Source organism: Phoxinus phoxinus, assembly GCF_949152265.1.
Source record: "Phoxinus phoxinus genome assembly, chromosome: 2".
Lineage (NCBI taxonomy): Eukaryota > Metazoa > Chordata > Actinopteri > Cypriniformes > Leuciscidae > Phoxinus > Phoxinus phoxinus.
Window position 1 is genome coordinate 2224089 of NC_136877.1, and position 22806 is coordinate 2246894.

At 41.2% G+C, this 22806-nt stretch overlaps 2 protein-coding genes across 2 annotated transcripts; one reads left to right on the forward strand and one right to left on the reverse strand.

Moving 5' to 3' along the window:
• The first annotated feature begins 1092 nt into the window (after positions 1 to 1092).
• LOC307012540 (polyunsaturated fatty acid 5-lipoxygenase-like) lies at positions 1093 to 21068 on the forward strand. The gene is made up of 14 exons (XM_079639342.1): positions 1093 to 1330; positions 2670 to 2868; positions 3071 to 3149; positions 9609 to 9719; positions 9847 to 9956; positions 10142 to 10314; positions 10504 to 10638; positions 10761 to 10964; positions 11417 to 11503; positions 11945 to 12117; positions 12247 to 12359; positions 18705 to 18805; positions 18900 to 19070; positions 20234 to 21068. The coding sequence occupies exons 1-14, from the start codon at positions 1184 to 1186 to the stop codon at positions 20411 to 20413; spliced, it is 1983 nt and encodes a 660-aa protein (XP_079495468.1). The 5' UTR covers positions 1093 to 1183; the 3' UTR covers positions 20414 to 21068.
• Positions 12384 to 15542, reverse strand: LOC307012547 (putative transposon-derived protein F52C9.6). Its single transcript, XM_079639355.1, has 2 exons — positions 15120 to 15542; positions 12384 to 14574 (listed from the first exon to the last, which is right to left on the reverse strand). The coding sequence occupies exons 1-2, from the start codon at positions 15465 to 15467 to the stop codon at positions 13924 to 13926; spliced, it is 999 nt and encodes a 332-aa protein (XP_079495481.1). The 5' UTR covers positions 15468 to 15542; the 3' UTR covers positions 12384 to 13923.
• Positions 21069 to 22806: the final 1738 nt, after the last annotated feature.

A 22806-nucleotide genomic window follows, 5' to 3' on the forward strand; every position in this document is an offset into this window, starting at 1 on the left:
GAACGTGTCTAGTCAGTGCTATACAGAAGTGAGAAAGGGTCCCACTGAAACTTTTTCAGAGGCTCTTGGGGCATATGGTAGACAGCCGCCATAGCACGGCTTCCTCCATATGAAGACCGCTTCAGTACTGTACTTCAACACGCCACGCCGAAATTACCAGAATTACAAGATTACAACTTGCAAAAATAATTAATGTCCTCATCCACATTCTCTCTGTGCAGTTTAAAATATTGTTCTTGTAACTTTCCAGCATTTAAAAAAAATGCAAATTACAGCCAAGTGCTAAAGTTAGTTACCCTACGGGTCTCGGCAGTGGTCAAAAAAGGATTTAAACAGTGAATTTTGAATTTACAGTATTTCATCTTGTAAACTCAGTTATATCGATTCAGGTGGCAATTAAATTACCACACGACCTTGGTTTATGATAAGAAACAGTAGGTTATTCAGCCGGGGATCTTTACACGGATGGTGAGAGAAAAACACGACATTATGGATTCAGACGGCAATAAAATCATCGACTTACTCCTGTTATTGCTGAAAATACCTTACGGCCCCTTGAGAAACAATTACTGTCCGAATTCACACGAGTTCTGATCAATATCCAAACCAACACGGGTCATCGTCTAAATTGTATTACTTTTGTTTAGAATTGATTGTTTGTTTTTGTTCTTGTAAGAGAATATTCTATGTGCAATTTCAGAGAAAAGTATGCTGCAAATGCAAACATCTCGCCATCTATTTCTGCACTGACATACACTAAAAAAGTTTATCTTTTTTTATTCTTTTTTTTATTTCCGGATTTCAATTAACAGTAAAAAAAAGTTAGGATACACAAATGGAGAGAAATTAAAACTGCATCTGGAGTTTTTTTGCTAAATTTTAAATTTTAAATAGCAATTGTAATTATAAAAGTTTATCAGTGAAAGAGGATTGTCTGCACAGGAATACCTTTACATTTATTCCTGTCTCTTCTATAAGGTCAGAAACTTGATATAGATCACATATGCAGGTATGCACATGACATTTTTGATTGACAGACCAAACCCACATTATAATGACTAGACTAGACTTGACTTGACTAATGTCACAGGAGGCGGAGAGTAGCGCCGGAAGTGAACTTCATATAAAGGTGCTTAAGAATAAACTGAGGATCCAGAGTTTGTACATCTTTCATTCAGGCAAAATGTTGACCTACAAGGTGACTGTATTTACTGGTCTAGAGGTTTTTGCTGAGGAAACCAACAGCATTTACCTGACGCTGATAGACTCAAAGGATCAGAGCAGTGACAGAGTCCTGGTCAACAAATCTCTTTTTACACCTCTCCAAAGGGTAAGAACGTTAAAGACTTGATTATTTTTATTTGAAGTAATTTCTTTATATATTGTGATATTATATGTATTATGATTATAATTCGCTAAATTCATGACATACTTATATCACTTTATTCTATAAAACCTATTTAATTTGTATTAATTTTAGTACATTTAAATAATATATATAACATTTTTTGTTTTGTTATCTTAAACCCTCAAGTTGTCAGGTGGTGCAACTGTCTGCACAAATGAACTGAAACCTTTCAGTTTTTTTTTTTTTTTTAAATATCAGTAGTTTTAAAGCTGTTGAGATCATTGAAATTATTTTTCCAAAAACCAGCAATCTGTATATTCTCAAATTTCAGGGTGACACCTGCAAACATGGCTATTTTATTAATTATATATACATATATATAATTCATAAAATAGCATAATAAAATTGATTAATTGGGACAAATAAAGCTTAAAAAAAAGTTTTTTTTAATAAATCTTTTCAAAATAGATGTAATGCATATTATTGAGTTATAAACAATGTTTAAACCGGTTTCAATTGTTAGGTAAAATCCAAAGTGTTTGCACTAAATTTTTGAATGTGTTTATGTCAGGCGGCACAACGGAATAGTTGTGTGTATATATATATATATATATATTGCATAATACAAATATTGTTCACATCAGGCTGGGCAACTTTCAAATTTACAGTTATTAGCCCCACCCAGGAAGTCAGCCTTTTTATTTATTTATTATTAATGTGGAATTTTGGATAATTGCAGGCTCTGAACTTTAAAATACTCCTCCAAGAGGATTCCTGCAATGCTCACCATTATTCCAAGACATTGAAGATGCTGAATTGCCAAAGGTTTTTTTGATGTATGGAACGGTGTTGCCATGTTGAAGGAATACATGTATGACAAAAAAGGGAAACTGGAAACCTGAAGTCGTACCATCTTTATGCATCGTCTGATTTAGATCAAACTGGTGTTATATGTTTGGATCATATGGATGTGGTTATTTTGAGTCATGGTCACAGCGCCACCAGCTGGCAGCAGGAAGTGTGTCATTAACAATATGTAATGAAATAGTTACACATGTATACATGTGCCCATCGTGCTTTGGCCTGTCTCCGCTGCTATATTTCATTTTGTTTTCTTATTAACCATTTTCAGTTAAAAGTTAGGATACACAAATGTAGAGAAATAAAAACTGCATCTGGTGAGATAAAATGATCAAACATGGGCATCCTGATAATCAGGGAATTAATTTAGGATGAATCCCTCTTAACCAAAGCACGTGGAGAGATGTTTCTTGTTTGTTTGTTTCCCATATTATGTGTCTAATAAAAGTTGTCATTAAAGGAGATCTCCCTCGACATCTGTGTGAAGGAGGACTTTGGAGACATTGTCCTGGTGAAACTTGAAAAGGAGAAACACTTGGTAAATTGTAATTGGTTTTGTGAGCATATCACAGTGAAAAGTCCCTCTGAAAAACGCTTCGAGTTCCCCTGTCATTGCTGGTTAGAAGACGAAAAGCCAGTGTTTATCCGAGAAGGCACTGGTACGTGCATTATCGCTTTTGTTCATTATCCAGTTTTAAATTAAGCATTCTTCTTCTTCTTCGTATTATTATAATTATTATTACTATTGTTATTATTATAAAAAAATGTATTCAGTTGTTCAGTTTTGATTTGAAATATGTCTTAAATGCTGTCCTTTCTATGTGTAAAATGTGTGCTATGTATTTCTTTGTGTTCATTTAGCTCGATTGCCTCAGGATGACTCTGGATTTCTTAAAAAGAAAAGACTAGAGGAACTGGAATCTAGACAGGGCAAATTTAGGTTTGAAGAAACAATTACATTCTTGAAAAATATTCATTTGTTGCGTTTTTTTCTTTTATTAATCCTGATAGAGTTCAATGTGCTTGACACACTATTGTAAATATATTGCACATATACATTATAATGTCACCTACACAGGCCCGTAGCAACAAATTGTAAAAGTGTAAGTGTGTGTGTGTGTGTGTGTGGGGGGGGGGGGTCAAATTACTTTTACTCTAGTAATTATTTAGGATATTTACGGTGGCCCAGTACGGCACAATACAATGAAACATAAAAAGCAAACATGATTTAGCACAATAGAATCAAAATAGACAAAGTCTAATAGGCGCGTAATGCTCTGGTGCTCCTCGGGTGGCGTGTTAGTATTAATGGGTCAAGTTATGAAGAAATTCAAATGGCTTGAAAATGGCTAAATACTCAGCCGAGAGGAGGCTTGATAAAGAACAGTTGCAGAGGTTGGACAGTGTGTGCTGGAAGGCCTGCCAAGAGAGCATTACAATAGTCCAGTCTGGACAGAACAAGCGCTTGGACAATGAGTCGTGATGAAGAAATGACAAAAAGGATCAAAATAACAAAAGGTTTATTAAATAACTCAATGTTACATAAACAAACGGTGTGCTGCGCACAAACAATACCGGACAATAAGGAACTGAAAACAGAGAGCTTATAAACAAGATAATGAACTAAAAGAATAACAGGTGTGATGATAGATAGATAGTGATGCATAAACAAAGGAAACAGGAAACTGACGATAAACAAACTAAAAGTCCATGAAAGTGAAACTAACCAAACATAACGTCCCGGGTTACGTATGTAACCCTAGTTCCCTAGGAACGGACGCTGCGTAAAATCACAGTGGGAACGACCCCCAGCGTAACGCGTCTGAAGCATGAATGAAATCAGTCAATGGAGAGATGGAGCGTCACAGCGAGTGACGTCATCGACCAGGAAGCTATAAATATCCCCAGAATACACAAGCCGCCAGCTAAAAGTTACTGAAGCAAGCGATCCAGGGGATGCAGGAAGTATGGCAGGACACGCAGCGTCCGTTCCCTTCGGGGAACTAGGGTTACATATGTAACCCGGGACGTTCCCCTTCAGGAACTACCGCTGCGCAAGGGCCCTAACTCTAGTTCCAACAACTACTGTTAGACCAGTCATACTGCAGGCCTTTTGTCCGCGGAACTTTGGGAACATACCCTGGCCTAGTAGAGGAACACCTTAGCCATACCAGGCGAGAATTCCAGGCACGAGGGAGCCACTGACAATGCCTGAATATCTCCTATCCTCTTGAGAGATGAGATAGCAAGCAAGAAAATAGTTTTTAAAGTGAGGAACTTTTCATAAACTTCTTCAAGGGGCCCGAAGGGAGCCAGGGAAAGGCCTTCTAGAACAACGGCCAAGTCCCAAGTTGGTACCCTCGTGCATACTGCCGGCCTCAACCTCAAGGTGCCACGGAGGAAACGAGATACCAGTGGGTGTCTCCCGAGAGAGCCTCCACTCGAAGGGGCGTGGTAAGCAGCTAGGGCTGCCACGTACACCTTCAGTGTGGAGTGGGATAACCCTGTAGAGAGACGGTCCTGCAGGAACTCCTGCACTGTACCGACCGGGCAGTAAACTGGGTCCTGCTGGCGCTCACTACACCAGGAGGTGAAAAGTTTCCACCTCGCGGCATAAAGCCTCCTTGTGGCGGGAGCTCTGGACTGGAGGATGGTCTCAACAACCCCAGTCGAGAGACCAAGGTGTACGAGCTGGGCCCCCTCAGAAGCCAAGCCCACAGCCTCCACAGTTCTGGGCGAGGGTGGAAGATGGACCCACTCGCCTGAGATAGTAGGTCCCTCCTGACCGGTATCTCCAGTTTGGTTGGTTTATATAAGAGACCACCGATGTGTTGTCTGTCCGGACAAGGACATGGTGGCCCCTTAGGTCTGGGAGGAAGTGTTTCAGAGCCCGAAACACCGCCAACATTTCTAGACAGTTTATGTGCCATAGGAGATGATGGTCCTGCCACAGACCCTGAGCTGGGCGACAACTCATGATCGCCCCCCAACCTGTGAGAGAAGCATCTGTCGTTAGCATTACGCGACGACAAGGAGCTCCCAACACAGGACCCTGGGACAGAAATCAAGGATCGTTCCACACAATCAGGGCGCGAAGACAGCGTCGCAAACTCAAGATCGTGCGGAGCGGATTCCCCCTCGGGGAGAATCCCTTGGTCCTGAGCCACCACTGCAACGGTCTCATGTGCAGCAGGCCAAAAGGAATAACGTTGGACGCTGCCGCCATGAGACCTAACAGTTTCTGGAACTGTTTTACAGTGAATAGCTGGCCTAGCTTGATCTGTTTGACTGAGGTGAGAATCGAAGCAACACGAGCAGGTGACAACCGTGCCTGCATCGTTGTTGAATCCCACACCACACCGAGAAAAATGGTTCTCTATGCTGGAGAAAGCACACTCTTCTTGGTGTTCAGTCTCAACCCCAATCTCTTGATGTGAGCGAGAACGACATCTCGATGCCGAACCGCTTGTAGTTCCGACTGAGTTAGGATTAACCAGTCGTCTATATAGTTCAGAATGCGGATGCCCTGAAGTCTCAGCGGGGCTATCGCCGCATCCATACATTTGGTGAATGTTCGGGGTGACAGTGCTAGGCCGAACAGAAGGACCCGATATTGGTATGCTTGGTCCCCAAACGCAAACCTCAGGAATTTCCGATGTTGAGAAAGAATAGATACATGGAAGTAGGCGTCCTTCAGGTCTATCGTGACAAACCAGTCCTCGGACCTGATTTGTGGCACGATCTGTTTGAGAGTAAGCATATTGAACTTGATTCTCCCTTCAGTGCGATTTAAAATACGCAGATCTAGAATCGGAGGCAACGCCCCGTCTTTCGTTGGAACAATGAGGTACCGGCTGTAATAGCCTGACTCCCTGCTGGGAGGAGGAACCCGCTCTATAGCTCCTTTTTGAAGGAGAGTCATCACCTCCTGTTCCATTACCAGAGCCTGCTCGGGGCCCACCACAGTGGGAATGACCCTTCTGAACCGAGGCGGACGAGACCTGAATTGTATAGCGTAACCTCTTTCGATCGTGTGCAGGACCCAAAGAGACACATTTGGAAGGTTTTTCCACTCTACCAAAAATTCTACTAAGGGTACTAGCCTCTCGGGGCTGGCCTCTGGTTGAACATTCTGCGTGACAGACACAGTGCCCTGTAACAGCGCACCGGCAGGGAACGACTGGTCTGAACACACTAGAACCCTCCGTAGAGGCGGCGAGCGTCCCTCGGGAAAGCACTCGCCGGACCCTTCTACGCCCTGTTTTGGCAGGGTTAGTAGAATGGGCGCCTGGAGAGACAGGGCACCCTAAAGGGAGGTGAACGCAAGTCTCTCTCGGCGGGGACCACCCTCAGAGCCCTGGCGCTGAAACCGTCAGGACCTTTTCGACGCGGCCTTCTTAGCGACAATGACTGTCCTCAGATCAGCCCTGCCCCGAGAAGGCCGCGCCGGAGAGCGCCCCGCCTCGTCCCTCCAATTTCTCTGCGGGGGGGCACGAGACGCATCGCTCTTTTTCTGCTGCGCTCTTTTAGATGAAGTACTCGGCGGCTGAGACTGCCCTCGCTCAGCAGCCCCAACGATACATACTTTGAGGGGAATAAATTTATGAAAAGCAGCCGTCTGTTTTTTCTCTTCCTGAAACCTCTCGGTGACAGAGTGAAGAGCGCCACCGAAGAGGCCCGCAGGCGAAACTGGAGCATTTAAAAGGAGAGTCTTATCTTTTTCTTTCATTGAGGTCTGACTCAACCATAAATGTCTCTCTGTGGCCACTATGGCTACCATAGACCGGCCGATAGATTTAGCGGTCTCCCTGGTGGCCCGGAGAGTGAGATCAGCAGTCTGCCTGAGCTCATTAATCATATCCTCAGAAATCCCCCCCCCCCCCCCCTCTCACAAGCATCCTTAACCCCCTGGGGTCTGAGGTGTTTTCTGGGTCCTGGAGGTGTTCTGACATGCTCTAACATTTGTGCTTATTTCTGTTACTTGTGACATTTTCATGACTAAAGTATTATTACACTGCATTCATCACAAACTCTGCTACAATAATATGTCAGCAGCATGTATGTAAAAGTTTGTAGTTTTGAGATAATAACATTTATGCGTGGTTTGTGAAAATGACCAAAAAAAAAGTCACTGAAATAATGTCATGAAACACAAACTAATTATTTCTTCGCAAGGCTTTTGAAAATTGTATCACGTAGCCTAGAATATTTGCTCCAAAACTATGTGAAAATCATCCTGAATACTCATTCAGATAAGACAATATATTGATTTAAAATTTGTATGACATGTTTTGTGTAAGAAAGCTTTATGCGAGGAGGCGTTAACCACCATGAATATTGAGTGTTTCACACCTGAGAAAAGACAAAGGCCCTCCCATAATGGCCCTATTAGGAGCTCTCAGGCACTATCATTACATTACCTTGCACAAAGAATGAGGAGATTTAAAAAAGAATGGCTTTTTGATTGTTTGAATTTATTTACAACACAACATCATCCAAAGATACACAACAAATGGCAAAAAGCACATTATTTAACACACTGAACTAAAGACAGAGACTTAACCAGTCACACACCTTTCCTTTCCTGAAACATAGTGCATACCTGTCATTTCCAAGGTGTTTGATTTTTCACTTTACCTCCTCATGCTCATGTTGAAGTCAGCAGGACGGGTAGCTACCTAAAAAAAAATATATATATATATAAAAAAGCTGTGAACATGCTGATATCAAGAAGAAACCAGGGCTGCATGATTGTGGGAATACATTTTAGATTTCTGGTGAAAATTCCTTTTTAAAATTTACAAAATACACACACACACACACACATATATATATATATATATATATACATATATATATATATATACATATATATATATATATTTGTTGTGCCTTGTAGGCATATACCTGCAGGGCTGAATCAAATAATAAGAACAATAGTATAGCAGGCATAGTTAAAAAGGAACACTTCAGTAACACTACACTTGAGAAAAACATATTGATTATCATATGTTACTTCAAATGTTGACATCGATATGACGTTATGAAATGAGATTGGAGTGAAATCATGGTGCGTTTTGCTTTTCAAACGCACGTCGCGCGACTGCGTTTTCAAACTCACAGCGCGTGCAGGGAACATTTACTGAGGCATCGAGCAACAGTTCAATGAAGGCAAAATGAAGTTTATGCAACAATAACACTAACTAATATAATTCAGGATTATTTCTTACCTTAAAATCGTTCTTGTCTTCAAATCGCGATCTTCTTCTTCAGATGTAAACCCAATAATCTCACAGCATGTCTTCCAAACTCGACGACTGCAGAGGACTGATAAAGTTTGCCGCTTTGTTGTTGAGGTAATGGGGGCGGTCGCGCGACACATGGACGATTTGCATCTCTATATGTTTTGCGCGTGTGGGTGTGGTCACATTAAAACTAATGAGGAAGGGTTAGAGAAACTGAATATCTTGTTGGTTTTATACAAATTACTTAAACAGAGAATATTTGTTTTCGTTTTGAATCAGATATTTTAAAACTACACACTTAAATGATTATAAATATATAGAGCTCACAAATGTGTGACAAGTATTCGCTGAGTTTTTTTTATGTTTAGAGAGGTGCTCAAGAAAAAAAAGTTCACGAGATGGAGAGGCAGAAAGCACACCCTGTTTAATTTCTTTATTTTACAAAAGCACAACGTTTTGTTTTGATTGTAAGTGGACACATACAAAAGTAGACATCTCACAGATTCTTTTTTCATTTTTATTAAGTCTGTATGACCACAAATGACGGAGTATTTTAAGTTTATTCAGCTGCTATGTGAAAAAAAACGCGCAAATCACGCCGGCGTGATTGCCGACCCCAGGGGGTTAAGCAGGTCGGCCTGATAAGCCTGCATAATGGCCATAGTGTGTAAACATGCAGCCGCCTGCCCCGCCGCCGAGTAAGCCTTCCCCACTAGCGCAGAAGTATTTTTAAGTGGCCTGGAGGGAAGGGCCGGTGCTTTAAGTGAAGATGACGAAGCAGGAGAGAGATAGCTCGCGAGTGTCTCCTCCGCCTTCGGCATCGTCACATACCCTAAAGATTTTGCTCCAAAAATGTTTCCATAAGCATTAGATTGGTTCGTATAAATTTTGCTTGAAACTGGTCTAGCCCAGGTCTTTGACACCTCAGTGTGAAGATCTGGGAAGAAATTTAGGGGATATTTATAGCTTCCTGGTCGATGACGTCACTCGCTGTGACGCTCCATCTCTCCATTGACTGATTTCATTCATGCTTCAGACGCGTTACGCTGGGGGGCGTTCCCACTGCGATTTCACGCAGCGGTAGTTCCTGAAGGGGAACAGTGTATATGACAGTGTAACTGTACAAGTTAATGTTGTAATTTTTCTTCTTGAAGGTGGACTGAGAGGTGCCAAGGCTTCCCTAAGAGCATAGAGGGCGAAATTCCTCCAGAAGTTCAGTTTGATCAGGAAAAAAAGAAAAGCTTTGCGGACAATGAGATGAAAGCGTAAGGTTCGGTGTCGTGGCCACAGTTCTTGTTGATTTGATACTGAATTTTTACTCCGTATTCCAGAATGAAAAATCTTGCAAATACTGTTCATGTGTATAATTATACGGTATGCACTCTGTTTCAGGAAGAAGGAATTCATTCTTGAAAAATGTAAAGAACTCTTTCATTCCTGTAAAGGCATGGAATTCTTTGAAAAGATATTGGAAGATTTTACTAGCAAGCACCCTCTACTAGGTTTGGATTATTTCTTCCTTTATTAACAATGTTTGTTTGTTTTTTGTTTGTTTCTTCATTTAAACAAAATCTATGTATCCAAAAAAACACAATTGTTGTGAGGAACCAACAATGAAGAGGAACTTTTTCTCATACCTGTAAAGCCTTTGACTGTTGACTGAATTTTCCCTTTTGAAATCTGACAGAGAAAAATATGCACGACTGGAGAAAGGATTACATGTTCGGCTATCAGTTTTTGAATGGCTGCAATCCTGTCATGATCAGGAAGATCAGGAATATTCCAGACAAGTTTCCAGTCACACATGAGATGGTGAAGGGCTTTCTGGAGAAAGGTGTCACACTAAAAAAGGAATTAAAGGTCAGTAATATTAAGACATAAATTACTTGAACAGTCGGTCAATAATCAAATTCAAGGCTTGTATCATATAATTTCACATAATTAATAACACTTCACATAATTTAATTTACATAAATGACTTTTTGATAAATGTTATTTGAACCCACAAATAATCAGTTCTAATCTTTACACCTGTGTACACGTTTACAGGAAGGAAACATCTACATAGTGGATTATGAAATACTGGAGGGAGTGCCAACATCCAGCGATCTGGTCTTTTTGACTGCACCGCTCTGCCTGCTGTACAAGAACAGATTGGACCAAATTGTGCCAATTGCCATTCAGGTATCTGTCCCATATATAATCAGTAACAAATTAAAATATAAATTTAAAATAAAAATGCTTTTGCTGTGAATTTACTTACCGAAGTATTAATATCCTGCTTGGCTTTATTATTCCTAAATCAGCTCAGTCAAACCCCAGGGGAAAAGAGCCCAATCTTTCTCCCGAGTGATAATGAATATGATTGGATGCTTGCCAAGATGTGGGTGAAATCTGCCGACTTCCTTGTACACCAGTTGGTCACGCACCTTCTCAAGACACATCTGATATCAGAGGTTTTTGAAGTGGCCATGTACAGACAGCTCTCTGCAGTCCATCCTGTATACAAGGTACAAGTCTTCCAATACACAGTCATGACATTTAGATTCAGGGCTAAACTGAAGGTTGTGGTTTCACATATGTCAATTTATTGATGAAGGGTTGATGGTTCTGATATCCTTCCGTTTCTTTCTTTTTTTAACAATGGTTTAAATGGTAAATGGACTGCATTTATATAGCGCTTTAACAGACCCATGGCCACCAAAGCACTTTACATATTGCCTCACATTCACTCATTCATACACCAACGCTGTTGTCAGCCATGCAAGGGAGCAGTTGGGGTTAGGTGTCCTGCTCATGGACACCTCGACACTTGGACCTTCCGGTTTGCAGACAACCTACATGAACCACTGAGCCACTGCTTATTAATGTTAAACAAAAACCTCCAGGGCAGTTCCCCTTTCAGGTTATGCTTTTTTAATACATTTTTATGATTTAATGCACGTTTAAATCCTTCTTACAGTTACTGAAACCTCATGTTCGTTTCACAATTGCAAACAATGCAATTGCCTGTGAAAACCTCATCAGTAAAGGCGGGATCTTCAGCAAGGTAGCTTTACACCTAATTTAATATATACACACATAAACAGCATTTTGCTAGGATTCACAGCAATTCTATTCAAATTTGATTATTTTGTCTTTGTCTGCCAAGCCATAATTTCTGTCCATGATATAGGTTTAAAGACGCACACAGTGTTAACAAATCTTCATCATGACAGGCCTGAGCCATTACCTGACTTTTTGTCTTGTGATCTTCTGTCTTTTTACTGAATGCTCTTACTTCTATTTCATAGCCTACGTTGTATTTAGTTAACTGGTGTTTGCTTAAACCGAAAGACCTAAGTAGTTTCTAAATTTAATTCCTAATTTAATGCAAAAACCCCACCAGAATAAAACTTCACCCATAATCCCCTAGATGGTCACTTGAATAGGCTAAATAAGTGCTGAAAATATTGAAGCAAAAGATTAACTGAATTCTTGGTATCCAAAGATTACTAGCGTCAATGGAGATGGGATAGCTAAAGTGATTCAAAATGCCATGGAGACTTTAACCTACGAGTCCCTGTGCTTCCCTGAGACCATAGAAGATCGAGGAATGGAATATGTATTATCCAAGTACTATTATAGAGATGATGGCATGATGATCTGGTATACAATAAACAGGTAGGTTTAGCAACAGTTCAGATTCTGCAGTACCGCAAAAGTACAAACTAGTTCACATACACTCCAATGAACATTTTTGGCATCCAGAGTTATTTTTATTAATTCGTCATTTTGTTGATCTTTCTGTAGTTTTGTGTCTGCTGTGGTCAAGATCTACTATGAGAGCGATGAGACCGTTCAAAGTGATGGGGAGATTCAAGACTTTGTTAAGGATGTTTCCTTTGGCATGAATAATTCTGACAGTGAGTACAGGTTTAATTTATCAAACGCCCTGTTTACACCTGGTATTAAGAGGTTTAGGTTGATCGTAACATAAGGTGTAAAAACAAGTGTTAACAGGGTCTAAAGCTTGTTCACTTTCAACCACTTTAAGAGTTAGTTGAAAACTCATTAGACCGGACTGCTTTCGTAGTGTAAACGTTCATGTGATCGAATGTGTTCGAACGGCCACAAAAGACACAGTCAACTACAGTCAGTCACGTTTAACATATATCAGAACTGAACTAATGAATCGGGATCACTACCACAATGCCACAATTGCTGTCCCTTTCAGCGCCTAATTTCTTCGCACCTGTTGGGGTGAAGGAAAAGAACGAGATTTACGCAGAGAGAGTCGATCACTGCTGCTCTTTCTAACCCATACAGTGAGACTATTTGGATAACACTCGGAAAACGTGCCTCTTCTAAACAGAAAGGGATGCTATGGAGACCACATACTGACCGCAGGGAGGTGACATGTAGCGTTAGACAAATGGACTGGCCCGTAGGGAAGGGCTACATAGGGAAGTTCTCTTTGGTAGATCCAGCCTAGCTAGGGTGGAGTCAATACTGTGCAGAGACGGCAGAGCAGATCTGTAGAGGGAAAGACACTGGCTCATTGATAGGGAAGCCGTACCGTGGAAAAATACACTTGTTGGATCACCTGTAGGGGAATCACAACACTAGCACAGGGGCTGACCTAACCCTGATCTAGCACAGGGGCACAGAGTTAACATAGATGGGTAGATCACCGGTGAGAATAGATCAATTATATTCCCTGCGTCCCATCCAGAGACCACACGTGGAGGTTCCAGAGGTTTGGACGTGGTGCCATTAAGTGTCATGATTGAGCTCACTGGGATGTGAACACTGACGGTTGATGTATGCAATGCAAAGGCATTCGTTTTCAACACAAACAGGTTGCCCGCCACTGCGCAATTCCTACAAATTATTGTGGTTTGGCAGATGTTCATTTCCTACTCTGTGAAAAATGATCGCTTATTTATTGTATAAATTAGGACCGTATCAAAAAAAATGCTAATGTGATACTTTGTTGTAGTGGTATTGTTTGCTTAGCGTAATATGTTTGTTGTAAAAAGTATTACCTGCATGAAATGAAATCTAGCTAAACCTGTGGAATTGTTCATAGAGAGCAAAGGCAGATGTTCATCTAGTTTAATCAAGATCTTCATCGCTGGTAAACAATAAGATGCATTTGCAGATTTGCGTTCAATTGTAGTTCCACGGCCACTTTATTCAACGGTCTTAATTTTCTTAAATTTCCTGTCATGGCTCCGAATGTGAGAAGACAGTGTGTACGGGAAACTGAACAAACAATTCAAAATTATTTGTGAACCAAGTTAGTTCTGCCAACTTGTTTGATTGTGGCTGCATCCAAAATCACATACTTCCTTATAGGTCAAAAAAAAAATGTCCGAATTCACATTATTCATAAAAGAGAAAGCAGAAAGTACCCGGATGACCTACTACTTCCAGCCAGATTCTGAAGTGCGCTTTAAAGGGATTAGACAGAGCACTTAGATTAAACTACGCCATCCATCCATCTTCTTCCGCATATCCGGGTCGCGGGGGCGGCAGTCTAAGCAGAGATGCCCAGACTTCCCTCTTCCTAGCCACTTCCTCTAGCTCTTCTGGGGGGACACCGAGGCGTTCCAAGGCCAGCCGAGAGACATAGTCTCTCCAGCGTGTCCTAGGTCTTCCCCGGGGTTTCCTCCCAGTGGGACGCGCCCGGAACACCTTCCCGGAAAGGCGTCCAGGAGGCATCCGGAACAGATGCCCGAGCCACCTCAGCTGACCCCTCTCGATGTGGAGGAGCAGCGGCTCTACTCTGAGCTCCTCCCGAGTGACCGAGCTCCTCACCCTATCTCTAAGGGATCGCCCAGCCACCCTGCGGAGAAAGCTCATTTCGGCCGCCTGTATCCGGGATCTTGTCCTTTCGGTCATGACCCAAAGCTCATGACCATAGGTGAGAGTAGGAACGTAGATTGACCGGTAAATCGAGAGCTTCGCCTTGCAGCCCAGCTCTTTCTTCACCACGTCAGACCGGTACATCGACCGCATTACTGCAGAAGCTGCACCGATCCGTCTGTCAATCTCCCGTTCCATCCTTCCCTCACTCATGAACAAAACCCCAAGATACTTAAACTCCTCCACTTGAGGCAGGAACTCTCCACCAATCTGAAGTACAATAAAACCACTTCAATTAATTCAAAATGCAGCAGCAAGGCTATTGACCAGAACCAAAAGAAGAGAACATATTACACCTATTTTAAAAACTCTACACTGGTTACCAGTTATTTATAGAATTGATTTTAAAGTCCTTTTTCTTCTTTTTAAAACATTAAATGGCCAAGGACCTCTCTATATAGCAGAGATGTTTGAAACATATAACCCTATAAGATCACTTAGATCAGCTACAAAACTCCAACTGGTACAACCCAGTGCTCGTACTAAACAAGGGGAGGCAGCCTTTAGCTGTTATGCGGTCCGTCTTTGGAACCGTCTTCCCATAGACATTAAGACCTCTTCTACTATTTCCATTTTTAAATCTAGACTAAAAACTAAACTTTTCTCTGATGCCTTTTCATTATAATTGACTTAATTTGTACCTGTATTTTTTACTTGTTTTAACTATATTGTCTACTTTGTTATGATGATGTAAAGCACATTGGACTACCGTTCTGTGTATGAAATGGGCTATATCAATAAACCTGAACCTGAACCTGAAGTAGGCAAGACACCTTTTTCCGACTGAGGAGCATGGCCTCGGATTTGGAGGTGCTGATTCTCATCCCAGCCGCTTCACACTCGGCTGCAAACCGTCCCAGTGCATGCTGAAGGTCCTGGTCTGAAGGGGCCAACACGACAACATCATCTGCAAAGAGCAGAGACGAAATCGTGTTGTTCCCAAACCAGACACCCTCCGGCCCCTGGCTGCGCCTAGAAATTCTGTCCATAAAAATTATGAACAGAACCGGCGACAAAGGGCAGCCCTGCTGGAGTCCAACATGCAACATGGAAGAAGTCTGACTTGCTGCCGGCAATGCGAACCAAGCTCCTGCTTCGTTCATACAGGGACCGGACAGCCCTTAGCAAAGGACCCCGGACCCCATACTCCCGGAGCACCCTCCACAGGCCGCCACGAGGGACACAGTCGAATGGCTTCTCCAAATCCACAAAGCACATGTGGATTGGTTGGGCAAACTCCTGGTCCAGGAGCTGGTCCAGTGTTCCACGACCCGGACAAAAACCGCACTGTTCCTCCTGAATCCGAGGTTTCAGTTGGAACTCCTCTCCAGTACCCTGGCATAGACTTTCCCAGGGAGGCTGAGAAGTGTGATCACCCTGTAGTTGAAACACACCCTCCGGTCCCCCTTCATAAAAAGAGGGACCATCACCCCGGTCTGCCATCCCAGAGGCACTGTCCCCGACTGCCACGCGATGCTGCAGAGGCGTGTCAGCCAAGACAGCCCCACAACATCCAGAGACTTGAGGTACTCAGGGCGGATCTCATCCACCCCCGGTGCCTTGCCACCGAGGAGTTTCTTGACTACCTCGATGACTTCAGCTTGGGTGATGGACGAGTCCACCTCTGAGCCGTCAGCCTCTGCTTCCTCAATGGAAGACGTGATGGCGGGATTGAGGAGATCCGGTTTGCAGGTTTGCCAGAATTTCTTCGAGGCCAGCCGATAGTCCTTTTCCATGACCACTCCTCCCAGGCCTGAGTTTTTGCCTCCACAACCACCCGGGCTGCAGTTCGCTTTGCCTGCCGGTACCCGTCAGCTGCCTCAGGAGTCCCACAAGCCAACCAGATAGGACTCCTTCTTCAGCTTGACGGCATCCTTTACTTCCGGTGTCCACCACAGGGTTCGGGGATTGCCGCCTCGACAGGCACCGGAGACCTTACGGCCACAGCGGCCGCTTTAACAATGGAGGTGGAGAACATGGTCCACTCGGACTCAATATCTCCAGCCTCCCTCGGGATCCGGTCGAAGCTCCGCTGGAGGTGGGAGTTGAAGATCTTTCTGACAGGAGACTCTGCCAAACGTTCCCAGCAGACACTTACAGTGCGTTTGGGTCTGCCGAGTCTGTCCAGTTTCCTCCCCCGTCATCGGATCCAACTCACCACCAGGTGGTGATCAGTTAACAGCTCCGCCCCTCTCTTTACCCGAGTGTCCAAGACATACGGCCACAGGTCAGATGAAACGACCACAAAGTCGATCATCGACCTACGGCTTAGGGTGTCCTGGTGCCATGTGTACTTATGGACACCCTTATGCTTGAACATAGTGTTCGTTATGGAAAAACTGTAACTAGCACAGAAGTCCAATAACTGAACATCGCTCGGGTTCAGATCAGGGGGGCCGTTCCTCCCAATCACACCCCTCCAGGTAACACTGTCGTTGCCCACGTGGGCGTTGAAGTCCCCCAGTAGACCGATGGAGTCCCCAGTCGGCGCACTTTCCAGCACCCTTCCCAGAGACTCCAAGAAGGCCAGGTACTCTGCACTGCCGTTTGGCCCATAGGCACACACGACAGTGAGAGACCTATCCCGACCCGTAGGCGCAGGGAAACGACCCTCTTGTTCACCGGGGGGAAAACTCCAACACATGGCGGCTGAGCTGGGGGGCTATAAGCAAACCCACACCAGCCCGCCGCCTCTCACTATGGGCAACTCCAGAGTGGTGAAGAGTCCATCCTCTCTTAAGAAGTGTGGTTCCAGTGCCCAAGCCGTGCGTAGAGGTGATCCCAACTATCTCTAGTTGGAACCTCTCAACCTCACGCATAATCTCAGGCTCCTTCCCCGCCAGGGAGTAAAAACTACGCTTTTTATTAAAATATAGGGTTTCACTGTAATTATACATTGATGTACTGAGTAATATTAAGTAACAACATGTACTTCCTATAGGGTTAGGATTAGTGTTTGGTTTGGTCTGGTTTAGGGTTAATTGCATGTAATTTTGCATAATATATAGTTATTACTATAGAAAGTACATACTGTATGTAACAGTGATACTGTAAAAGACGCTTCTGGCGTTCAAGTGGTTGAAAGTGAACAAAAGAGAGTAAAACACCAGATGTAAACGGGAATGTGTCTCCCTCATCTACTTGTGATCCAATCAACCGAAACGCATCTTAATACCTGGTGTAAACAGGGCCAAATTACATGATTACAAGCATGCATGATTGTTTTTATTCTTGCAGGTTCTTAAATTTCTTAAATTCTTAAGAAATGTAATAAATTCTTTTTATTAATTCTTAAATTCTTAAATTTAAGTCAAATTTAAGACATTTTTAAGACATTTTAAGACCATAAAGATTGAAATTTAAGACCTACATGACGCATTAACCAGCAAATAACAAATACTGACATTTACAATACACATTAGCTTATCTTTTATTATTAATAGTAAAATTCGGTCCGAATTTCCCGTTGCGTCTGTCGTTGCTATGCAACCATGCACTGCGCTCTCCAAAACGACAAAGAAGTTTTAGTAGCTAGTTAATGTATTTCCACCACTGATAAACGCTTGCTGTAGCTGTAGTTTATTGAGAACTGTAACACGCGTAGTGTTTGGGTGCACGGTGCACCCCCATCCTTCATGTTGACTGAGCTTTCAATGTTGTTACGGAAAATGGGGCGCTTGCAGAATTCTGAAAAAAAAGTTTTTATTTATTTCGCACCCGCCTGGAAAAAATGGCCGCATCGCTTCAAATATGAGTGCGCTTGCCGCGTGCCTACATTTGAAATAACAAACTTGAGCGCGCAAAAGATGCAATATGTGAACAGCCTCTTGGCGAGCTACCGCCGATCAGGCCTCGAGCTGCTAATAGCTCGCGAGCGCTGTGTTGGAGACCCCTTTAGAGCTTCGCTTTGTAGGCTACGACTCAATACTTTTTTGCTACTTTGTAATAACTTTCTGCGGCCAGCGTTTCAGGAAATGAACGAGTGTAAAACCTTTTTAAGACCTGACTGTCATGTGTCGATGCTTTAAATGAAAGAGGAACCGGGTCGTCTTACAGGGAATGAACTGTTTTATTAACCAACATGTATTGCTACAGCTAAGCTACCTGAGCATAACACAGTCACATGCCAAAACGCGCTGGCCGAGGCAACCCCTGACGTCACCGTTGCGCGACTCCCACAACCTGTAGTTACATATCACAACACTGACTAAATTAAATTTAAGACCTCGGATGAAAATCTGGCACTTTTTAAGACTTTTTAAGACCCCGCGGGTCTTTGTGTGTTTCAAGTCACTTTTAAATGTGTGCACAAGTTAAATGCAAACTGCCACTGTTTCCAGAGTTTCCAGAGTCTCTGAAAACTCGAGAGGAGTTAGTCAAGTACCTGACCGTTGTGATCTTCAACGCTTCAGCACAACATGCTGCCGTCCACTTTGGACAGGTGAGATTACACACTACATTACACACAACAAGAGCATTAAAAATCGCTAGGCAACGTTCTAGATAATATCTGTGAGTAAACTTTTATGTTCCAGTTTGACTGGTATGGCTGGATCCCCAACAGTCCTTCCACCATGCGCAAGCCGCCTCCAGAACAGAAGGGCACAGTGGATATGCAGTATATCATGGAGAGTCTGCCTGACCATGAACGTTCCTACATGATTCTAGAAACATCTTGGGGATTCACTCAGTTCCAGGAGAACGAGGTTTGATGTCTTATTCTGATATACTTTCCACTTGAAATTGTAGAGAACATGGCAGCAGTTTAGTCGAAATCAATGTGAAAAAGAATGAATGTTACTAGCTGAGGGTACAGAGCATCAAGGTATGAGTTTTTAAAAAAGAGCCTAAAGATTTTTTTATGTTGGCTCAAATACATTTTAATTCTTATTATTGTTGTAGATTGTTTGCTTGCTACAGTGTATGTGTTCTCTGGCACTGTCAACGCAATATTTTCAGTCAGGTAGAGCAATTAATTTAACTAACCCTTCGCTAAGTCCCACATAAAAAACATCATCATGTTTGGGGAGTAACAGTCTATCTATTAATTTAATGTTGTTACGTATTTAAAATACTATATGAACCGTAATAATAACTGCGTTGTTCATTGTACACCACAATTTTAGTGTGCTTGCAAAGAAGAGGAAAGCAAAAAACTGAGAATGAAACGTCTACTAGTTCACTATATTATTTGCCACATTCACACTTTAAAAGTCAAAATAGTTATTAATAAGTAATCCAATGCATTTAAATTGTTACTTTCCTTGAATAATCTAACAGAATATGTTAAAAATTTCATTTTACCTAATGTAAATCACTCACACACTATAAGGTTATCAGCTCTCAGACAAATTTCATAAATCAGTTTGTCTGTACAAGTCATATCAACTCATTATTTAAATCTTGACTTAAAATTTTACTTGAATCTTGTACAACTTATAAAATTAAGCTGAAATTGGTTAAATGAATGGGGAAAATATATGACTTGTTGATCATATATTTTTTTACAGTGCTGTAATCGCCTTCTCTCTGCTGAATGTAAAAAGCATTTGCACTGATTCTGATCTCTGCTGATCTGCAGTTCTTTATCATGTTACCGCATTATTTTACATTACACATGTACACATCCATATTTACATTATTTTATATTACTTTAAGTCCTTTAAAGAAACACAGCAAATTAAAATGCTTTGCAATGTCAGACTTCATTCAGAGAAGTTTAAAATCCCCAATACTTTGTTTGTTTAATAAGCTTGTCTGAGTGATTGACAGAAATGAAGGGGGTGGAGCTTAGAGAAGGGTCAGTTTACCTTGTAAAAAGAAAGAAAGATGTTGTTCTGCTTTCTGAAGAACTTACTTTTTTCCCCAGCCTTTCTTAGGCACGTATCCAGAAATGTGCTTCACAGAGGAACCAGTGAAGGAAGCCATCAACACTTTCCTCAATGAACTAGATGAGGTGACCAAAATCATCAAGAGGCGGAATAAGGGATTAACATTTGATTATGGTTATTTGTCCCCAGACAAAATCCCCAACAGTGTTGCAATTTGAGAAAATATTTTGCCAGGCCTAAATAATGTTTAAGGCTAATGTGTGCTTCACATATAAGAGAAAAGGTCTACTAAAAATATTACGTATTGTAAAACACAGCATTCTGCCTTTTGAAGCGATTTATAGAAATTGTGTTTTATTAACTCTTCTTGTATTTGACTGTTAATGGGAAATAATGGATATTACTTTTTTAATGCCATCTGTGCCGGCATGTATGTTATCTGATGGGGTGATTGTGGGTCTGGTTATTATGCTTTAAAAAGCCAAGCTTGTGTTATAGTCCATTTATTATCGTCTTTCTTTCTTTTTACTTCTTTAATCATATAGGTATAAACTTACATATCCATAAATCCATACTATGGTACTCATTTACTCATTTTTGATAAATGTATTCATATTCGTCATTATGGAGATTATCTATTGTTTGTAGTATATTTTAGATAATCATTTTACTTGTTTTTTCTTTTACCTTACAGTTATATGTAGATCTTACATATTGATTTTGTGCTGATTATCTTGTATACACATGCAAGATGTTTTATGAATGCTGTAAAGGAAATGTTTTGAGATTTGTGAATATCTCTGACAGCATATTTCAAATGGTTGTTACATTTCTTTTTGTAACTTGAATAAAATAACAATGTTTTACATCTTGTGGAAAAGTACAATTAAGTGTATTTATTGCATACTTGAAATCCAAAACAAACAAAAAACACATTTAAAGGTTATTATTCAAGTTATGTAATTGAATAGAGACTTGGAGATATTAAATATAATTAACTAATATTAAATATAATTAAAGCTAGGGTCGGTAATGTTGGAGAGCTAGCCAGATTTGAAAGTGGCACCTCTTCTAAGCTCCACCCCCTCCTGTCAGTGCTCCGTCCAAAGCTACGCCCCCCCACAAACATGAACGCGCATCCACATTTGGAGTCAGTCACGCAAATGCGTCTCTATAGCACGCAGTGTGTTTATCGTGCAATTTATATGCGAAAATGAGTTTTTACGTGGATATGATACGCAGTTTTGCGCGTGCATATGATACGCACTTTATTGCGTGATATACACATGCACCCCACACCACTAATCCTACCCAAGCGTATAAGACACACGCACCCTACCCCGGGGCGGCAGTGTATGAAGGTAAATGAGTAGCAAAACTCGAGAGCACGTAGATGTGAATTTGAGAACTTGTACAATAAATATTGGTATTTATTGCGGTAGCGGGGGTGTTTAAAGGAGCCGTTCTATTGGCTGGCACCTAGCCAATGAAATGGGTCTTCTATTCTACGTGATGATGTCACGAAACCCGCCTCCTCGTGCACGATCTGAAACGCTAACATGGTCACACGCAAGCTGATTTTCACAAGCAATTATTTTTGACTTGGTGTTTGGCTTTTAAACATAACTTCTCTTCTCCTCACTCGTTTTTTATTTGGAATAATAAATATATTAGGCTACACACCAAAGAAAAGCTTTATTTTTTAAACATTGGTTTGAGTCTGATATAGCCAACTATTAGTTGGTCAGTTGTTGAATTATGATGGCGAGTTTTGGGGTATTACTGTCATATTTCTGTTAAAGAATATTTTATTGTAATCAATTCTATTTCTGCCAAAATTTTATCTCTATTCAGAAATCAGGTCTCTTGGTGTAACGCAGTAGGACTTAAAGTCTCCAAACATTTGTTTTTAGATAAACTTGATTTAATTAATGATTAATGCAGTAACCAATCGATTAGATCTCTTTTTGTTAACATTTCTTCTCCTCACTCTAAATTTGTTTGGGTTATGTTTCCCTCATTTGAGTGGGAACAATATATGTTATCGATTTGTTTTTGTTATTATGAAAATTGTATATTCATCAAACTAAATGGAGTAACTCAAAACCCAATTTTGCTAATTTTAAAGCAGCCTTTAAAATGTAGTTTGAGTCTATAACGTTTTTAAAAAATCAGAAAGCCCAGAGATCTGTATCTTTGCTAAATTAATTTAACATAGCATATATGTTTGTGATGCCCTTTATTATTATTTTTTTTAAATGTTTGTTTGTTTCTTTTTATTTAAATTATTGTTGTGTTTCAAGTTATACAAAATGTGAAAATGTGTATAAAAAATGAAAAGAAATGTGTGTGTTTTTACAGTAGCCTATAATATGGAAAGTACAATTTAGAATTTTCTATAAAAAATAATCTCTGATTCTGTTCTTTTCACTGATTTTTAAGGGTGACATATATAGGCCTACAAAAACTCTTTTAGGTCTTAAACAGTTTGGATAGTTGTTAATATGAGAGTTATGAGACATTATGTAAGAGATTTAATATTGTATTACATGAGTAGCTTTTGGACACTTTCATTTTTAAAAAGTAGCTCTCAAATGAAAAAAGGTTGGAG